Raw genomic sequence first — 16,646 nt, forward strand, 5'->3', positions numbered from 1 at the left:
GGGGTTCAAACTCATCTCGACGAAGTTTCGAAGCAATGTAGGAGTATGATGGTCGTGTTACTAGGAACCTAGAGGATGAAGGGAGATGTGACGTTGCATTAGGAGTCACATATGAGAGAAAATAACGTACAAGCGACGTGTATGACCAAATGAAGTTTAGTTCCGCACGATTTGAGTTCAATTGAGAGATAAAGAATCTTGTCTAAGGTCTGACGAAGCTTCAAAAAGTCGAGGAAAAAGTAGTTTCTGTAATTTCTTCATTCCTTTGTATGTATTTCTCTGTTGAAGTTGTTGAAAATCAATATAGAAACTAAAGTAGATTTAAACACCAATTTTGGAGTTGAACCATGATAAATGTCTCCTCTTATATTTCTTTTATTCCATCCTTAATTTTCTGTCAAGTTTATTTGCTAGTATTATTAAAGGATATTTCACAACATGAATTTACATAAAAAAAAAAAAAAAAAAGAATCAACTTTCAAGAGTCCAAACTTAAATTTGGTTTGTAAATTGATAGTTGAATAAAAATAAATAAATAAGGTCATGTTTGGTAACTATTTTGTTTTTTATTTTTGTTTTTAAAAATTAAGCCTGTGAACACTACCTCTACCTTCAAATTTCTTCTTTTGTTATCTACTTTTCACCAACGATTTAAAAAACCAAGCCAAATTTTGGGAACTAAAAAAGGAGTTTTTGTTTTTTGAATTTGGTTGAGAATTCAATCATTGTAGTTAAGAAATATGCAAACCATTGTAAGAAATGTGAATGAAATAGGTTCAATTTTTAAAATTAAAAACAAAAATCCAAATGTTTACTAAACATGGTCCTAAAGATTTAAAAGATAATTTTGAAAGTTTATGAATTAAATAGACACATTTTAATAATATTTTATTAATTGTATAATTTACTCTTTAATAATATTTTATTAAATAGACACATTTTAATAAAATGATCATTTTTAAATATAGAAAAATAAAACAAAATATTTACAAAATATAAAAAAATTTTAAAATTATTAATATTAGACGCTATATCAACGTCTATCATTGGTAGTTCTAAAATTTTGCTATATCTTATAAATATTTTCAAAAGTTTCACCATTTGAAATAATTTTCCTTTAAAAAAATTAATTAATGTTTAAAACTTCAAACTTAATAAGAAAATGTCTTAGCAGATATTCGAATACTTGTTTGGATTGACTAGAAAAAAAAGTATATTTTTCAAAAAAGTAATTTTATTTAAGATTTTTTTATAAAAACAGTTTAAAATACACTTTGAAAGTATTTTAAAAACTATTTTGAGTGATTGTTAAACATTTTAATTTTTTGTAAATAATTTATTTTAAAAATTAAACACTTAAATGAAGTTAAATCAAACACATATAAAAACAAATATTTAGCTTAATACTTGCGAGCATTGTGTCCGTTTGCATGTAAAAAGAAAGGTTAGAAAAAGGAAAATAGAGAACTTGATGTGAAAATGAAAGTGATTTTGTATTGTAATTGTAAGAAAATAATTTATTATTATTATTATTTTTCAAAAAAAGCTTCCCAATTCAACAAAGTAAAACGTGTATAATAAGATGAAGATTTCATTACGTATTGACAGAAAAAAAAAAAAGCCAAAGATGATAGCAGTGTTTATATATATAATTGTTAAAAACTTTGACCTCGTTTGGTGACTATTTCGTTTTTTTTTGTTTTTTGTCTTTGAAAATTATGTCTATTTCCTCCTCTTTATTACAATAATTTTCATATTTTTAAGTAAAATAATTGAATTTTTAGTCAAATTCAAAAAACAAAAACTAGTTCTTAAAAGCTACTTGTTTTGTTTTCAAGATTTAGCTTGATTTTTTAAACCATTTGTAAAAAGTAGATAGTAAAATAGAAAATTTAAGATAGAAGGAATGTTATAGACTTAATTTTAAAAACGAAAACCAAGTGATTACAAAATGAATCCTAAATAAATTCACAGTCAGAATCTAAATATTGTGTATGACCACACTAAACTCAGGGTTATTTAGATAGTGGTGGTTTTGAAAGTTAATTGGGGGAAGGGGTGGTTTCCAACTTATTTAAGGAAAAGGGGTAGTTTTTTTGTCCCCATCCGAATGCGCCTCTTGAAGAGATGCACTCGGGAATATTTTATTATTTTTTTAGCCCCATACGCCGCATTTAAAAAAATAAAAAATAAATCGGTCATTCGAGAATATTTTATTATTTTTCCCCGTACGCCACATTAATACATCTGTTGAACATGATCATTTAGTAATGTAATTGTTTAGTAAATTACTGTGTGATCGTGTACAAATTACTAAACGATTGTGGACAATATGTAATTTTAGCACAAATTTATCTAAACGATCACTTAGTTAAATGTACAACACCAATTGTATTCTACCAATTTAACACAAATTTATCTAAACAAAACTAAACGATTGCGAAATAGTTAGGTAAACGATCGCTTAGTATTATCTAAACGATCGCTTCTATGCACCACATGATTTACTCGCCACATGTCGCAAGCAGAATCTATGGTGTACTCCAACTCAACCGTTGCTAAGGTTTCTGACTGCATATATAATGCCTTTGTGTCTATCTGAAATTAGACACATTCCCTCCCTTCTATGTACCACATGATCCCATAAATTTCGAAAAAACCAACCCCATGAGTTAGCACTTTCCTCTGGTACAATGGCGTATGCAACTGGATAGATGTGACCATTTGCATCTAATGAGGTAGCTATTAACAATGTTCCTTCATACATCCCATACAAATGGGTTCCGTCAATTTGAAGTAGCAGCCTGCAATGCTTGAAACCCTCGATAACAGGTCCAAACGACCATAATGCACTACTGAACATTACAATTGACGGAACCCATTTGTATGGGATGTATGAAGGAACATTGTTTATTTATCCATTAAGAACATTAAATTTTTTCTTAGGAACATTGTTCAGTAGTGCGTTATGGTCATTTGGACCTGTTATCGAGGGTTTCAAGCATTGCAGGCCTCTACTTCAAATTGACGGAACCCATTTGTGTGGGATGTATGAAGGAACATTGCTAATTGCTACCTCAGTAGATGCAAATGGTCACGTCTATCCAGTTGCATATGCCATTATATCGGAGGAAAGTACTGACTTGTGTGGGGCTGATTTTTGAGGAATTTATAGGATCATGTGATGCATGGAAGGGAGGGAATATGTCTAATTTCAGGTAGACACAAAGGCATTATATCTGCAGTCAAAAACCCTAACAACGGTTGGGTTGGAGTACACCACAGATTCTGCTGGCGACATGTAGCGAGTAAATCATGTGGTGCATAGAAGCGATCATTTAGATAATACTAAGCGATCGTTTACCTAAATGTTACACAATTGTTTACTTTTTGTTAGGTAAATTTGTGCTAAATTGTAGAATACAATTGGTGTTGTACATTTAACCAAGCAAATAAATAACAAAGCGATCGTTTAGATAAATTTATGCTAAAATGACATATTGTACACGATCGTTTAGTAATTTATACACGATCGTATAGTAATTTACTAAACGACTACTAAACGATCGTGTTCAACAGACGCATTAATGCGGCGTACGGGGAAAAATAATAAAATAATCCCGAATGACTGGTTTAATTTTTTTTTTTTTAAATGCGGCGTACAGAGGTAAAAAATAATAAAATATTCCCGAGTGCGTCTCTTCAACAGGCGCATTCGGATGGGGACAAAAAAACTATCCCTTTTCCCTAAATAAGTTAGAAACTACCCATTTTCCCCAATTAACTTTCAAAACCACCCCTATCTAAATAACCCCTAAACTCACCAGTTTTTAGTGTGTTGAATGAATTAAAAAATCCGACTCATATGAGATGTCATACACAATTGACAACCCCCTCGGGTTCCTTGATTTTCAATTCAATGCAAGGAACGAAAGATAGATGAGAGAGAAGAGGACATTGAAATTAGAACACAAAAAACAAAAACAAAAATTCTTAAAAATTTCATCGAACGGCGTTTCTACGTATTCAAACTCAAACATGATATTTAATTTTTTATAAATTAATATAGTTTTTTAAGAAACAAAAACTTATTATAATTAAAAAAAAAAAAAAGAAATATAAAAGTTGACTTCAGATCTGATCCCCAAACCCCATTTCCAACACTACAGATTTTTGTTGGGTTTTGTTGTTCTTGGTTAGAAATGGAGAAGTACGAAACTATTATGGATTTGGGTTCAGGAAGTTTTGGTGTTGCTAAACTTTGTAGGAACAAACAAACCAAGGAGCTTGTGGCCATAAAGTTCATTGAACGGGGTCCTAAGGTTAATTCAATAATTTCTTTTCTTTTTTTTTTTCCTTTGAAATCAACCTTACTTTGTTTCTCATGCTTTAATATTAATTCGTTTTGGCAGGTCGATGAGAACGTGGAAAGAGAGATTATGAACCATCGATCGCTTCGACATCCAAATGTCATTCGTTTCAAGGAGGCAAGTTTTCTTTTTACTTCAATTTTTGCTTCTCATCACTCAAAAATGCATCATTTAGATTTAGGTTAAGGTTGTTAATTTTAAAATTTGCAGGTTATTTTAACTCCAACCCATTTGGGTATGGTGATGGAATATGCCTCTGGGGGAGAACTTTTCGAAATAATTTGTAATGGGGGTCGTTTTTCAGAAGATGAGGTCTATTATCTATCTATGCTCTCTCTCTCTCTCTATCTCTTATTTACTTCTAGTTGTCTGATCATGTAACTCTAGTTATGCGATTTTGTCATTGTCATATCCGATATCTCATTCCATTCAACTTCTTTTTACCTAAATTACCATTTGTTCATATGTTTTATTTTACCAAATCTACTTATCAAATGAGCAAATTTTTAATGAATCTTGACTTTTAAATGGCTTACCAAGTCAGAGATCATTGAAATTTTTTATTTCGCATGAGCATGATTATAAAGAACACATAAACAAAAACAAAGTATAGAAACAAATAGTGATTATTTAGCACAAAAAAACGAGTCATACTAAAAGGGGTTTGATGAAATTTATGATTTTTGTTATTCGATGTTTTGGTAATATAGGAGTAGAAGGATGAAGGAAAACTTTTTTTTTTTTTTTTTTTTAGTTTTTTATAAACACTAATCTGAAGGTCGAGAGAAATAGAGAGAGACAGAGCAAAATGGAGGTTTCATGTTAGAGTTTCAACCTCACTATAATGATATTTAAATAAGCTTAAATACTACAAAATTAAGAGAGACCCAATGGACTTTTAGATATGGAAAATAGACATAAACTAAATAACATGACATGATATAAAATAGTACAACACAAGGTGCTTCCATTTCCAGCAAAAAAAGAGAGAGCTAGATGGGAGATTTTTGTTTTCGAGATTTCGAGGGGAAGATGAAGAAGATGGAAAGGAGGCCGAAGAAGTCCAAATTTTGAAAGGGAACCCAACAAGGAGGCAGTATAGAGATGTATTGGAAGAGAGAAGTATAGAAATGGATGCATCTTGAAATGCACCAAAGTATTATCCTAATCAAACGGTATTGTTGCCAATTTTTGTTATATTTTTTTATTTCTCACTACAATTTTTCTAATTTACTCATTTATCTTTATTTCTCTACTATATTTTGTATACTTAGCTTTAATCTATCTGATTCGCCGTACTAACATAAAATTTATACTATCAATTTTAAGAGTTAACAAGGTTGAATTCCATTGTCCAACATATTGTTAAAAAAAATAAAATAGACTTCACTAACTGTAATTATTTCCTTTTATTTACATTATACATTTTCTTCTATATCAAATATCTCTTTATTTCCTAGAAAAAAAAAATAACTAAAAACTTTGTTATCTCTGGATTTCATAGACTTCGCGCTTCGTAAGAATTAGTCGTGGGGCCCGACATCCAAAAAGGAAAATTTGTAGGTTTGTGATATTTGTTTAAACTCTTTGATCTTATTGATACAGGCAAGATATTTCTTCCAGCAATTGATTTCTGGAGTTAGTTATTTTCATTCATTGGTAAGATTAAAAGAATAAGCTCCACCTTATACTGTTTTTTGTTTAAAAATCGTAGACCATATTTTTGTTTGACACAATGCTTTGTGAAGGAAATATGTCATAGAGATTTGAAGCTAGACAATATTCTTTTAAATGGAAACCCAGCCCCGCGCTTGAAGATCTGTGATTTCGGCTACTCCAAGGTCTCTTTTAATATATGAGAATTTTATTTGATCATTCTAAGTTAACATGTCCTTACCTATGTCGTTGGTATCGTCAATTTGTTTTGCAGTCATCTCAGTTGTATTCAAAACCAAATATAACTGTTGATTTTACGGCATACGCAGCACCAGAAGATCTAGCGAAAGAACAATATGATGGAAAGGTACCTGAGATAATATAACTGCAATTAGATTATTACAAAGTGTACTGCCAAATTCCTTTGGCCTTGTTTTGAGATATAATCATATCTACATTATCTTCTCTTCTCTCATGTGTTTTAGTTGGCAAATGCATGATCATGTGGAGTTACTCTCTATGTTGTGTTGTTGTATTGTCAATTTGTTGTGTAGTTATACCCGTTGCATTCAACACCAGATACAAACGTTGGTTCTCCAACATACGCAGCACCAGAGGTTCTAGTAGAAGGACGGTATGATGGAAAGGTGGTTATGCACAATCCGATTACAATTACGTTATCATCGCAAAATCATATGCTAAAAATTCTTTGATTATGGTTTTGATTCATGCTAAGTCAATCATAATCGTATTTACATTGTCTTCTCTTTCGTTGTGTGTTTTAGATTGCAGACGTGTGGTCGTGTGGAGTTACTCTCTATATTATGTTGGTTGGTGCATATCCTTTCGAAGACCCGAACGAACCTAAAAACTTCCAGAAAACTATTGCGGTCAATTACTTCCCCTACTATATACTTATTTTAGTAAAGTTATCACGTTTCTCACTTTTGCTTTGTTCTTCTATAGCGAATAATGGCTGTACAGTACCAAATACCAGACTATGTTCAAATATCTCAAGATTGTCGACACCTACTCTCTTGCATCTTTGTCCGTAATCCCTCGAGGGTATTTTTCTATGACAAACTAATGTGTTTTTTCTCATTTCCTTATTTTGAGTTCTAAATACAAAATTATCTCCACTTTTTTAGTTTTGTTTGATATTTTGAATCGAAACTTCTAAAAGGGTAAAATGGTAGTGTAGGGAGTTTAATTAGCCTCCATATAATCTACCACATTGAAATCTATAAATTTAATCACAAAATACGAATTATATTTTCACTTTATCTTATACCTACATTTTTTTTTTTTGTTTTTTTTTTTTAAAGAAAAAACTAGTTAAAATTTCAGTTTGTAAAATGTAGTGAAGTAACATTATTTGCTTTCAATTTTTTAACTTCATTAAGATGTTGGGTTATATCACTTTCTCATCAATATAATTTATACAATATCGACACCATACAACAACAGAGAATATCGTTGAAAGAGATCAAGAATCACCCATGGTTCTTAAAGAACTTGCCAAGAGAACTACAAGAATCATCCCAAAGAATATATTATCAGAAGAATCATCCAACCTTCTCTTATCAAAGTGTGGAAGAAATCATGAAAAACCTGGAGGAGGCAAAAAACCCACCCCCATCATCTACAAGAATGATCGACTTTGGAGGGGGACCTGAAGAAGATGACGAGGAAGAGGAGGAAGATGAAGAATCAGAGCAAGATGAAGAAGAGGAAGATGAAGATGAAGAATCAGAGCAANATGAAGAAGAGGAAGATGCAGATGAGGAAGATGAAGATGAAGATGAAGATAAGGAAAATGCAAAAGTGAAGGAAGATGAAGATGAGGAAGATGAAGAAGTGAAGGACGATGACGAAGATGACAATTTTATATAGGAAAATTGTACTATATAGTAATATTTTTGTTTCCATTAAATTTGACAAAGATGACAATTTAATTAGAATTATGGAAAAGTGGCTATCTGCACATAGTTCTCATTTTTAAAATCCTAAAATGTCATCAATATATAAATACATACAATGCAACTAAATTTTTGCCTTTCATTTTTCGAATTACATCATTATTCCGATTTTTTTTTTCAAATCTCAATTTACCTCATTATTCCAAATTTTCTTTCTTTCTTTTTTTGTATTTTATATTTTTTTTTTTCTCATTTTCATATGTTAATATAGTGTGAACTTTTAAAGAAATCACAATATTTAAGTGATAATTCATCTTTTATTCTTAATGATTTCAGGTAAAGCATCCCTCATTTTTTTCCCGACAATTATTCCTCTTGCTCTGGCTCATCAAGGTCTAAAGATGTATTTTTATGGTAAGTAAGATGTTGGAAGCATGTGATGGACATTCTCAAATAAATAATCAATAAAAGATTATTTGAGAGGAAACAAAACATTTTTAATTGAAAGACATTTCAAACTTGGTTCACACTTTTAATCGAACTCTCTTTATGTATTCTTCTCTACACACTTGGTTGCATTTTCAATACTTTTGTATTGAATACCTATAACTAACACCTTAGTTAAACACATAAAACACCTTTAAAATCATATATTAATTTATTAATGTATCTAACTCTCTCCAATACATGACCTTACTAATTCTCATCAATTAACTCACATCTTTTAATTCATTTATAACTTATCTAATTACAACATGTTTAATTTTCAGCATCCTCCCTTAAACATGTTTTCTGAAGACTCCAAGCAAAGTTTTCAACTTATTAAACACATCAACTTTGACTGGCTTCGTGAAAATATCTACAATTTGATCTTCAGTCTTCACATATTCAACTTGAAACTCATTTCTTCAAATATAACCTCTGATAAAGTGAAATATTGTATCAATGTTCTTGCTACGATCATGGAACACCACATTCTTTGTTAGAGCAGTTGTTGACTTATTGTCAACATGGATTACAGTAGCATCATCTTGCAAATTTCCAACTATCATAAACAAATTCCTTAACCAAATTGCAAGACAAATTCCTTAGATGAAGAATAAAATAATCCATAATCAAGTGTATCTTTGAGATAACAAAGAATTCTCTTTGCCACTTTTAAATGAGTAATCGTAGGAGGTTTCATAAATCGACTCACCAATCCAACACTGAAAAGAATATCTGGTCATGTGCAAGTCAAATATCTCAAACTTCCAATTAAGCTTTTAAAATATGAAGGACCAACGACATCTCCGTCTTCATATTTGGACAGTTCTATCCCAATTTCAATCATAGTTGTGACGGCATTATAATTCATCATCTTAAACTTCTCTAGAATTTCTTTAGTATATCGTTCTTCAAAATCCAAACTGTTTGATTTTGGGTACCCCTTCAAACATAAATTTTAAACTAAAGAAAATTAACTGAAAAAGAAAATCTCTAACACCTAAACTCTGTCAAAAACTGATTCATGAAAAGAAAACTGTAAAACATGAGAAGACATATGAACTCAAATGCGGAAGCATTTTCTAGTCCCTTTGGCATTATCACGAATTCCTCTTATCAGTCGTCCGAGTATCCTTGTGCTTACCTGAAAAACATGTAAACATAAAGGATGAGTATAAATACTTAGTACGTGACCCATTACCGGGATCAGGCTATGCATTCACATGTAGTGAATGCTTGGGCTAGTGGGACAATCATACTGTAACTACTTTTGAATGGCTAACTAAGACAATAACCTATCTCGCATTAACTCACATGTCTAGTGGCCTAATGGCACACCGTCGAACATAGAAAATGAAACATGAACGTGAACGTCTAGCGGCCCGAAGGCACACCGTCAAACATGGAAAAGTAACATGAACCTGTCGGTTCAAGCATGTCTAACTGTCTAGAGGTATACCATCAAACATGGAAAAGTAACATGAACATGGACCTGTCGATTCGCACATGTCTAACGACCTGAAGGCACACCATCAAACATGAAACTGGACTTGTCGGTCCCCTAAAATAAAACATGCATCGAGACAAGACGGTATATCACCCCTATTGGTCTAGTCATGCATCACATACATAAATTTCATGAGTAATACCACAACTCAGATCATAAAATAGCATACAGATTTAAACATACACAAACTCCTCATAATATTCATATAACAAAAAAAGATATCACGACTTCCAAATATGGCTTCCAGAATCAATTAAATAACTTGATAAATCTAAATTAGGGGCCTGGTGTCACAATCGCACCTTCTTAAGGGTCTCGAAGCAATTGTGCAGCACTTGTTCTCACCCTCAAACAAGTCAGCCAATCCAAGCTCACCCGTTTTCAAATGTTTTCCTTTTCCCCAGGTAGCAGTCAAATCCCCAGGAGGTAGCTCTGCATTTGCTATTATTATAACTCATATGTTAGGTGGTTATTGTAAATATTGTACATATGTTACAGTTATTCATGTAGGAACATAAGGTTTTGGGCATGGGGACTTATGAAACTAGTAATGTGATCTCTCTAAATATTTTGTATGTAAACTTAATGTTTTTAGCCATAGAGGCATAAGTTATTCATGTAGGAACATAAGGTTTTGGGCATGGGGACTTATGAAACTAGTAATGTGATCTCTCTAAATATTTTGTATGTAAACTTAATGTTTTTAGCCATAGAGGCATAAGTTATTCATGTAGGAACATAAGGTTTTGGGCATGGGGACTTATGAAACTAGTAATGTGATCTCTCTAAATATTTTGTATGTAAACTTAATGTTTTTAGCCATAGAGGCATAAGTTATTCATGTAGGAACATAAGGTTTTGGGCATGGGGACTTATGAAACTAGTAATGTGATCTCTCTAAATATTTTGTATGTAAACTTAATGTTTTTAGCCATAGAGGCATTTGGTGTGTATAAGATTGCATGTTAGTATCAGAGTTATTTCTACTAGAGTTATTAGGCAGTAAGTGTCAGCAAAAGAGTGATAACTACTACAGTCATGTCTTTTTCTAGGCTCATAGAGTAGTTTAGGATGAGGTGTGACAGTTTGGTATCAGAGCATAAGTTGTGGGAAGGTTAAAGAGTTAGTTGATACCCATTCATATCAAAGCATGAGATTTTGGGTGAAAGAGAGAGTTCATGCATTAGATTAAGTCCCATAAATAAGTCCGTGACATGTGTACTTAATAATTAGGCAAAAATGTTGAGGAAAAGTGGCAGGCTGAGCAAGAAAACTAAGGAGAGGAATGTTGACCCTACCAGCGGAGGCCCTAAAGTTAGACAGGACCCATATCCGAAGGGGAAGAGAGTTATAGACCCAGTAAGGCAAGAGACGACTTCTACAAATGAGTCGAGTACCCCACGGGTAGATGCGAATCCCCAGGTGGAGGATCGATTATTTGATAGAATCGTTCAGAGATTGGCGGTGAGTGTAGGATCGATTTAGACCGATCTAGAAAAGAAATTCGGCATCGAGAGGCTGAAAGCTTTAGGTGCCACGACATTCGATGGAGCTACATATTCAGTAGATGCTAAGGTCTGGTTGGACTTGATTGAGAAATATTTTAATGTTATGAGATGCCTTGAAGACCTTAAGGTTGAGTTAGCGGCGTTCTTGCTATAGAAAAGGGCTGAGAAATGGTGGAAAGTGGTAGAGGCCATGAGAAGCAGTTTAGATACTATGACTTAGCCTGAGTTTAGACAAGTGTTTGAGGATAAATACTACCCTAGTGCTTTTAAAGAAGAAAAGAGGGAGGAGTTTCTTAGGCTGATTAAGGGATCGATGACAGTTGTTGAGTATGAGCAAAGATTTACAGAGTTATCTCAATATGCCTTTTCGATCATTGCGTAAGAGAAAGAGAAATGCAGGAGATTTGAGAATGGCCTAAAAAGAAAGATACGTTCATCTGTTACCTCTACAGCTAATTGGGTGAATTTCACTCAGTTAGTTGAGACCGCTATCAGAGTTGAGTAGAGCGTTTAGATATACTCTAGCTAGGTGCGGAGCAGTTCAGGACTCTAGGGGAGAGAGAGGTAAGAGTTTTAGACCCCCATTCTCTGGATAGTCAGGTATGAAGAGTTTTTGAGGCGCGATCCAGCAGGGTTCGAGTCGAAATAGGTCAAAACCTTTAATTGGATCGAGTGGTAGATTGGTAACAGGTGATGCTAGCGAGTCAGTAGCTAGTACAGGAAGGAAACAATTATACACAAAGTATGGTAAGCATCATATAGAAGTATATTATGGCGACAGGCATGTTTGTTTTCAGTGCAGAAAAGTGGGGCATTTCAAGAAAGATTGGCCCAGCTAGGTCATGGAGCATAGGGTGAACAGAGAGGTGTTACCTAGGTTGTAGACCAACCTAGAGCGACTAGAGCCAAAAGTGAGGGATCTAGCACAGCTAAGCAGAAAGAGGTAGCTGGACGACCCCAACAACAACAGCAACAGGGTATAGTATACACTCCAGATGTCGTAACTGGTATGATAAATTTATGCAATCAGTCCGCTTATATGCTATTTGATCTTGGTGCTATGCACTCATTCATATCTAGCATGTTTGCATTGCATATAGATAGAGTGCTTGAGCGTATGAATGAGGATTTTTTTTTTTTTTTATCTCTATGCCTATAGAAGATACTCTAGTTGTACATGAGTATTACATTAATTGTGAAGTAATTCTTGGAAATCAGAGTTTATGGGTTGACTTGATTCCGTTAGAGTTACTAGAGTTTGATGTTATCTTAGGCATGGATTTCCTAAGTAAACATTATGCCACTATGGATTGTTTTAAGAAAGAGATAGTGTTTAGGAAACCAAGTGAAAAAGAGATAACCCTGGTAGGAAGTAAAAGAATACTTCCAGGAAGTTTAATATCAGCAGTGAAGGCTAGGAAGCTACTGAGTAAGAGATGTGAAGCTTATTTAGCCTATGTGGCGGTTTCACAGGATAGGAAGCTGAGACTTGAGGATGTACCTGTGGTACAAGAATTCTTAGATGTGTTCTTTGAAGAGTTACCAGGCTTACCACTTGATAGGGAAGTAGAGTTTACTATTGAGTTAGTTCTAGGTACAACACCTATGTCCCAGGCACCATTTAGGATGGCAAAGATAGAACTGAAGGAATTAAAAGTTCAATTACAGGAACTTGTGGATAAGGGGTACATTAGACCCAGTGTGTCGCCTTGGGGAGCAGCATCTTATTTGTCAAGAAGAAAGACGGTACTCTCAGATTATGTATAGATTATAGACAGTTGAATAAGGTGATCATTAAGAATAAGTACCCGTTGCCTCGTATAGATGATCTCTTCGATCAGTTAAGAACACTTAGAGAGAAGCATGCTGGTTGCATAAGTGGTCTTGCATTTGTGAAGAGTGGTTGGAAGCTTTGCATGAGCCAAATCTCAAAGAAATTCCTAAGTGTCTAAACCTACAACAAGGTGCATTGTTGTGAAAGTCTTCAAGAGGAAGGCTAAATGCAAAGTTTATTTAAGGGTTAGTCTCAAAAGGAAGACTTAGGCTAGTAGCTAATATATACTTTTGTGTTCACAAGATTGACACCAGTGATAGAAGCATATCGACCCTTGAGGAACAGTTCTAAAAGTTGTGAGTGACTAAATATTTAAATTTTTTTAAAGAAACTATTTTTTAAAGAAAGATTATTCACATGCTAGCTATTTTACAAAGTAAATTCCAAATAAATCATGAGTTATGTTTTATACGCATTCTATGTATGAAAGTTTATTGAAAAACCATTTATGTGTATTTAATTACACCAAGCATGCATTAGCATCTTTAAAGACATGTTTTCTATGCGTTATGCTTTACATGCTTTAAAGAGAAAGACATTGTATGACTAGTTTTACTTGAAAATCGATACCGAAGGACATTTGAGAAGGTATTTGAGCAGTTCGATACTGAGGGACATTTTGAGAAGGTATCTGAGCAAAAGTACATAAGGCATGACGATACTTAGGTATGGCCACATTCACGTAGGTAGTTAAAGTCAGAGATTGAGCAAAAGGGTTCTCTCTTGACTAGCAGTTGACATTGGGATTTAACCATAGCAGGGTTATTCTCAACTAAGGAACAGTTTAATGTTTATGATGAAAACAACTTTATATGCTTTATGCTTGGAAAATGTTTATATTGTAGTACAAGGTTACTGTAGAAATTTATATTTCAGTTTAATCTCTTTATTGAGACTTTTGCATGAGAATCAGTTTTCTTTCTTAAGTCACTCACTGGGCTAGCAAGCTCACCCCATTTTCAAATGTTTTTATTTTCCCCATGTAGCGATCAAATCCTCAAGAGGTATCTCTGCATTTGCTCTGCCACTCAAGGACAAAGTTATTGTAACCCATCTGTTAGGTGGTTACTATAAATATTGTACACATGTTACAGTTGTTCATGTAGGGACATAAGGTTTTGGGCATGGGGACTTATGAAACTAGTAATGTAATATCTCTAAACATTTTGTGTGTAAACTTAATGTTTTTAGCCGTAGGGGCATTCGCTGTGTATGAGATAGCATGTTGGTACCAGAGTTATTTCCACTAGAGTTATTACGTAGTAAGTGTTAGTAAAAGGGTGATAACTGCTGCAGTCATATCCTTTCCTAGGCTCAGAGAGTAGTCTGAGAGGGGGTGTGACATTTTCACTCTTAATAGAGGAGCTATACTGTGGAGAAACATCAAACAGAGTTGTATAGCTGACTCCACGATGGAAGTAGAATAGGTAGTTGCTTACGAAGCGACTAAAGAAGTAGTGTGGCTATGCAAGTTCTTGACAGATTTAGATGTGGTTCCAATTATGCATCTGTCCATCACTCTGTATTGCGACAAAAACGGTGCAGTTGCCAAAACAAAGGAACCAAGAAGTCACAAACGTGAAAACACATCGAAAGAAAGTACCATCCCATTAGGGAGATAGTACACCGAGGAGAGGTGATAGCCACGAAGATAGCCCCAGAAGATAACCTTGCTGATCCTTTTACGAAGGCCCTCCCGGCTAAAGTGTTCTAGGGCCACCTGGTCGAACTAGGAGTATGAGCATCATAATATAGGGCAAGTAGGAGAATGTCAAGGGTATTTGGATTCCCAAGTTTATTGTATTTTCTCCCTATTTTTCTCAACATTGTAGACATTATATATTTGTATATTTGTATCTCACTGGAGTATTAGTCTAAGTGGGAGATTGTTGGGAATGTCCTAAACTCGTAATTCGTATATATTGTTAATATATTCTATTTATAAATAAAAGTATTATTGAGTATTTTTTAATAAATTGTTATTGATATTGCATTCTGTTATAAAAATCTATAAACGAATCCACGGCGATAAAATGAGTACTTTACCTTTATGTAGAGATATAAAAAAGGATCGAGTTTTAGTATATAGTCAAAACGGTCTATAAGTATATGGATGAGATTGGGTAACTCACCCTGGTGACACTATTGGATGCGGCCCATTTTGTATACTGATACAAATGATGTGATCGCAAATCATTCATGTGAAAACATGTGAGTAGGGGCATCCTACGCAATGAGTTTGCATAAGGTCGAACCTCAAAATAATCACTTTTCTTTATAACGACCATTTACTATTAAATCTGACTATTTTAAATTCAATGACATAGGATAACTCGATGTTAATCCTAAACTAACTATGAACTCCTGTTTATTCAGGATTATCCTTTGATCTGCATAGGTGAGAGTAGTCCAACACCAGTGCTCAATAAGCCTCCCATTTTGGGGATAAGATTGGATAAATAGCTGGGGACATAGTTCTGCAAGATGGAATTCACTCCTGTCCGATTTAGGTTTAGTAGATAGGTTGTTCTCTTAAGCGTTGATTCCTGGTCTTGAACAATGGGGCCCCGCCCTCTCATGATTGAGAGGGTCATGGTTTATAAATTGGACTATAAACCAATTGTTCAATGGAGGATTCGTGGGAGCTTAAGGAGCAAGATATATTTACATTGGTAAAATGGTAATTTCGACCTAGCTGTAAATACGAATGACCTGTGAAGGATCGACTTACTAATTATTATTTTATAGTGATGAGAGTGCAACTATCGAACTATAGTGGTGTGTCTCAATAGTTAACGAATATTGATTAATTTGGTCTAAAGAGTTTAGCCAATTAATCTCAAATCGTTGGAGCTCATGATCTATAGGTCCATAAGGTCCTTCTACTAGCTCGTAAATTAAATATTGGATTAGTGAATTCAACGAATTTGATATGTTCAAATTGAAATTGGAATTTTGAATTTGATGTGTTCTGAATTCAGTGTAGGGTTTGATTAATTATATTCGTTATAATTAACGAAATTGGAGAGTCGATTAATATTTAAATGTGATTTAAATATTAATTACATGAATTAAAATTCTTTGTAGTGAGATTGATGTTTAATTAATTTAATATTTGATATTATTAAAAAGTTAAATAAATAGTTTAATTAATTAATGTTTATTAATTTTATTTAGAAATTAATTAATTGAATTAATTTTTATGAAATTGATAAAGTATCAGTTTATTTATAAATAATAAAACTTAGTTTTTTAAATCAATTTTTAAAAGGAATTTGAAAAATAAGAAGAAATTTCAAAAGTTGAAAAACCCCACTATGGGTAGCAACTTACTCACTAATCCACTCCAATTCCACTCATAATTAT

At 33.3% G+C, this 16,646-nt stretch overlaps 1 protein-coding gene across 2 annotated transcripts; it reads left to right on the forward strand.

The window, feature by feature from the left end:
* Positions 1 to 4,100: 4,100 nt before the first annotated feature.
* Positions 4,101 to 8,098, forward strand: LOC120085340 (serine/threonine-protein kinase SRK2G-like). 2 transcript variants are annotated; one of them, XM_039041279.1, is made up of 10 exons: positions 4,106 to 4,322; positions 4,413 to 4,487; positions 4,581 to 4,682; positions 5,976 to 6,029; positions 6,119 to 6,211; positions 6,301 to 6,393; positions 6,581 to 6,673; positions 6,812 to 6,916; positions 6,993 to 7,091; positions 7,494 to 8,096. In XM_039041279.1, exons 1-10 carry the CDS (start codon positions 4,203 to 4,205, stop codon positions 7,917 to 7,919), a joined length of 1,260 nt encoding a protein of 419 aa, XP_038897207.1. In that variant the 5' UTR covers positions 4,106 to 4,202; the 3' UTR covers positions 7,920 to 8,096. The 2 variants fall into 2 exon arrangements, with proteins under 2 accessions (XP_038897208.1, XP_038897207.1); XM_039041280.1 differs by lacking the exon at positions 6,581 to 6,673 and having other exon boundaries at positions 4,101 to 4,322; positions 7,494 to 8,098.
* The last annotated feature ends 8,548 nt before the right edge of the window (positions 8,099 to 16,646 follow it).

Source organism: Benincasa hispida, chromosome 9, assembly GCF_009727055.1.
Source record: "Benincasa hispida cultivar B227 chromosome 9, ASM972705v1, whole genome shotgun sequence".
Lineage (NCBI taxonomy): Eukaryota > Viridiplantae > Streptophyta > Magnoliopsida > Cucurbitales > Cucurbitaceae > Benincasa > Benincasa hispida.